The 4,942-nt window shown below is 32.9% G+C and overlaps 1 protein-coding gene across 1 annotated transcript; it reads right to left on the bottom strand.

The window, feature by feature from the left end:
- Positions 1–1,395: 1,395 nt before the first annotated feature.
- Positions 1,396–4,008, bottom strand: LOC127843784 (uncharacterized). Its single transcript, XM_052373584.1, has 2 exons — positions 2,822–4,008; positions 1,396–2,700 (listed from the first exon to the last, which is right to left on the bottom strand). Exons 1-2 carry the CDS (start codon positions 3,810–3,812, stop codon positions 2,483–2,485), a joined length of 1,209 nt encoding a protein of 402 aa, XP_052229544.1. The 5' UTR covers positions 3,813–4,008; the 3' UTR covers positions 1,396–2,482.
- Positions 4,009–4,942: the final 934 nt, after the last annotated feature.

Genomic DNA, 4,942 nt, shown 5'->3' with positions numbered 1-4,942 from the left:
TGAGGAGAGGGCTGATCCGTATGTAGGTCATTCTTACTGGAATGCGATTGATGTTTTCCAAGTCACACTATATAGTTTATACGCTATTTTATTAAGTAAATAACGTTGCATCGGTGACCCAACAACACTCTTTAGAGTTTGTGCTTATCATAAATTTTATCCTTGCTGACTTCGATTTTTAGGGAAAATGCTTTTGAATATTAAAAATATGATCAGTACCATAAATAGTAACTGTAAATCTTAAAGTGAAAATGCATAGTGGCGTCATCATAGGAACGAAATAAAATCCAATCATTCCCTTTAATGTAAGGGATTTGTTTACAATTCAGGAGTATTATGAAATAAGACCCCTACTTTGAACAACACCAAACAATCCTATGTTAAGGCTCGGAAAACAAATGGTAACGTCGTTCCACGTCTCCGAAAGACCTTCCTCCACATATCACTTCTTAACCAAAATAGACAGTAAGACATTTTAAACGCCTTGGGCGACGTTTAGAAGAAGTTGACGTTATTTTGCCAGAATTGTATTTCTAATGCAAACGAAAGCAGTTGCTTATTTATATCCGGCACATTATATATCCGTAAAGCCGACTGCCAGAAAACATTCCAGATCTTTTAACTGATAGTTGAGATTACAATAGGTTTCAAACAGTGAAGCAATATTTTGTGATAAGTGTCGTAAATATAATCAATCACACGAAGTAATTTTGTTCCGCGTATTTTTTAAAACTTATGTTCAAATCGAATTTGATGCAATAAACGCGAAAAAGATAAAACTAGCACAGACGCTAGAAATATTCGTCACCAGACCTATCATTGTATCTATCATTCGATCATGTGAACTGATGCGCTAGTACGGAAATCTTTTTTTTTTAATTTAATCATATAACCCGTTTATCTTTCACTGAGCCCTTATTTGAATGACATATTATTATCATACAATGTGGTTGCGTAAATCGTATCAAAGAAAATAATTAACATTCACCTTTACCGATTTGCTTTAACAAGGAACAAATATTAATTCTAGGATGTCCGCTTATGTTATATTCACTCAGGGTATTAAGTCGTGAATAATTATGAATTTGTTTTTAACGATTCCGTCTGTTATAAGTAATGATGTACAACACACTTTATGTACATTTCTGAATAAATACAAGGATCAAATTTGAAGTATTTGTTGTTTAGTCGATAAAAATCAAGTGTTAACCAGTTGTGCTATATAATTATTTTTTGTAAAGGCGTGTACAATAATATATTCAATAGCATTATCAACTTCAACCAGGTTAGCGATATTGGATCGTGAATTTCTTAATTTCTAAAATATACCTATCCCATTCGGATTTGGAAATAGACTAACACAACAGAATAAGGTGGTTTTTAAAAATAACGAAACAATGTGTCACAATTTATTTCTGATAAATCTATTGTTTAAAAAAAAATCAATTTAACTCATCGCGATTCACAGAACAATTCAATTTAATGCACAACTGATTTTTAAGTACAGGTTATTGATTTCAAATCGATTGATACCCTTATGGCCGGTACATATTTAGTATCAGGTGCAAGTAATTCCTCAATAAGTACAGATCGCTGGATTGTCTTTTAATACTGAGTGACGTGTTCTGTGAAACTATTTATAATGCGTGAATCATCGGGTTTCATTTCGAGTCGAATGCATTCAAAGTTCGCCATTCGAACATGTATCTTAAAATCCGATTTCAGTCATTCAGTCACATTTTTTTATATGTTGAATATGATAAGGTCGACAGAAGTACACGGTGGGCGTTTTTTACGAATTCGTCGTCTTTATACGTTTTAATGTAAATTACGCATCCAACAACTATTGTATAAGAACCTAGACGGATTAAGCTTTTAAGTTATAAATAGATACGATGTCATTATGAAGCTTAAATCATAAAAAGGCAACCAGTTATATAAGGTGTACTTTAGTGAAAAATAAATTGTACAAAAATCGATTCGACTTTGAACTAGTAAATATAATATTACGCACTACAAGTTCAAAAAGACCAGATAACATCTACAAAAGTACCACATAAGCTAAAACTAATTTGAAACATATAGCGAATGGATTGCAGTTAACTTTTAAAAAAGCCTGTAAAATCACACTAAAAAGATCTCTAGCAATATATAAATGAAATATTTTTTCCATAAGCCTCGTATAATAAAAACTTCAAGTTTTGTAATCATAATACCCTTTGCTAAAAGATTAGTTATTTATACGAAATATTCAATGCTAAGACGCACTCGTACTGTAAAAAGGAAACAAAAAACGAAAAAGAACAAACCGCATATGTACAATATTTACAAAACAAATGAACAAATGAAGAAGGACGACGTGCTAAGGTTGATTACACTTAAATTTGATTGTAGAAAAAACAATATAATACACATTTACATTATTTGCGCAAATCTATACTATTTGGATCATAAAGCAATAACAATACATTTTGAAGTACATCTAAACATTAATATAAACACATAATTTTGCGACCACAGCCAGTAGGAGAGGTTGCCACACAGTTTTTGTTGCCGCTGCACATGTTTCCCCGCCATGAAACTGATTTGCAGTTGGTTTCTGAAGCTCATACTTATGTCCCAAAGTGATACACTGCAATGGCGCTAGGGTTAATGTAGATCCTGACAGATCTCGTAAAGGTATAAGCGTTCCAGGCCAATCTATAATAATTAAAGTATAAATAGTTTAATTAATTTCATATTATACTAGCTTATTTTATTTACAGACAACATGTGTGATATTTAATTGCACGGAATTATATTTAAATGCAACACATCTTACCGCTGCTTAGGAAATAGTTTCCTGCAAAATCCTTCATGGTGATCACAAGTTTTACATTTGCCGAACAGGACGCCTCCTTCTTTGTAAACACAAAGCACTTCCTGGTTTCACATTTCTCTCTTATGCACGTGAATTGCCTTTCGGGTAAGTTGCTGCTTATCTGCATCTCGTTGCTGTCAGAAATATTCACACCGAAGAATGACATGCCCAAGTATCTATGTTCGAGAGAGTCCAGCATTTCAGGGAAGGATTTGTTCATTAAAATATCTAAGCTATAGTAACTGTAAAATTTATCACCACACTCCCCGTACATTTTTGTCACTGCGTCATCAAATTTCTTCAATTCAAGGACCCAGTAGTCCTTCTCTGTTGTTAGGGAAACGTTAAGAGTTTTTAATTTGTATGTTGCTTCAACGGCGATCCCACTGCAAATAAGGCTGCGGCTGAAGTTGACGAAACTGCTTAAGTATGTCATGTCGCATCGGTTGAGGTCGCCAATTGTATTCAGCAAAGTTACAGTGGAGCTTAATGTTGGCTCTGTGATGTACGGAATAATATTGTACAAATTGTCCAAATAAACTTCGACGCCTTTCACAAAAATATTCATGTATTTATCCCTCTCATTTACAGGAGCTATGGCGATATTTTTTAAATCACGAACCCTGTTGCTTGTTGACCTCTGAAAATCTTCAACTTTTGCTAGTCTCGCTTTCAAATCTTGTTGAGCAAAAAGATCTACCATTTTCGACTGTAATATTTGTAAGTTAGTTAACACCGAATCAATCTTTTGCGAGACCTCCGTTATTTTTTGTTCTAATTCGTTGTTTGTATCGGAGAAAATTCCGAACACGTCCGAGCCTAAACCAAACAAATCTAAAACAAATCCGCCTACTTTTTGAACAAATTGAGCAGTTTTTCCAGCTGATGAGTATTGTAACATTAATACCATAAAAATGATAGAAATATTTATTTCATGAATTTGACGCGCCATAATTCCGTTTCAAAATAAACAACGTGACAATCTTGAAGATATGATGATATTCTCTTTTTTTAGTCCTTCCTAACCAAAGCAATCTTTATATTTCTTTATTCGATATCTCGATGGTCTAAACGCTTTTATAACAAGAGTATTGGCAGGTAATCAAAACATACAGCGTATTGATCGAACTTCTCGAGGTTTGCAACTGCGTACTCTACTAACATAGCATTGTTATTTGCCGCTGGTTATATTGGAGTTAATACTATGAAGATAAGATATAAGAGAGGAAAAGGGAGAATGAAATGGCATAGGTCTATTTCATTCAATATCGAGTGTTGTGCAGTTAAGATAAACATGATTTCCTCGGTCATTCGATTAACTTGACGCTCGGCAACGCATAGCTAAGTTTATCAACATATTCTTCAAATGTGTATACTTTTTGAAAATGTTTATGCATCATGAATAATTATTGGCCGTGTTAACTTCCTTGATGATTGCAGTATATGTAAGCAACATATATGACTTAGCTAAGAGTGCAAATGATTGTTCGAAACTTATGTTCCTGACCAAATCTTTTAGAGCGCTTGTTTTGATGGCAAGGTACTCTTATTGTTAACATAAATATTTATTGTGTTGTTTCACCAAAGTATTAATAAAACAACAACGAAACATGAGCTATCTTACAAAGGCTATCATGTTTTGTACCACTGAGACAGCGAGTAAATGCTATTTAACTAATGCGTTGATTTTACTTCTATTGGTTTTTTCTATGCATTTAACCTAAGACTGTATTGAATTTCAAATCTTTCATTGAAGTACATATTATAATTGCCAACAAGTAAAACAGACATTGAGAAAACGAAAACACTATAGATCTGACTTATAATTGAGCATTTTCGCTTTTGTGGATTGTGGAAATCAAACTTGGGGTATACTTATCATCTAATAATCAAATTATCGTATCGTATATTGGTAAGAAAACACCAATATTTTACATATGAAACATCATTATTTCCTCTTTCAATAAGTTTTATAAATTGCATGCATGTTAAAATTAGAACTCGCAAAACGGTACTCAGGTTTTCAAATTATAAATGTTTCTTAACTGTAAATAATATTCATGTTTTACACTTTTACAGACT

Source organism: Dreissena polymorpha, chromosome 9 (genome assembly GCF_020536995.1).
Source record: "Dreissena polymorpha isolate Duluth1 chromosome 9, UMN_Dpol_1.0, whole genome shotgun sequence".
NCBI classification, from domain to species: Eukaryota; Metazoa; Mollusca; class Bivalvia; order Myida; family Dreissenidae; genus Dreissena; species Dreissena polymorpha.
This window is presented reverse-complemented; position numbering and strand designations above follow the sequence as displayed.

What these genes read in the sequence shown, in the direction of transcription:
- LOC127843784 (XM_052373584.1), bottom strand. Translation starts at nt 3,812, where the DNA reads ATGGCGCGTCAAATTCATGAAATAAATATTTCTATCATTTTTATGGTA. An exon ending in AAACTATTTCCTAAGCAGCG is followed by an intron (nt 2,701 to 2,821) that starts GTAAGATGTGTT and finishes TAATTATTATAG; the next exon opens with ATTGGCCTGGAACGCTTATA.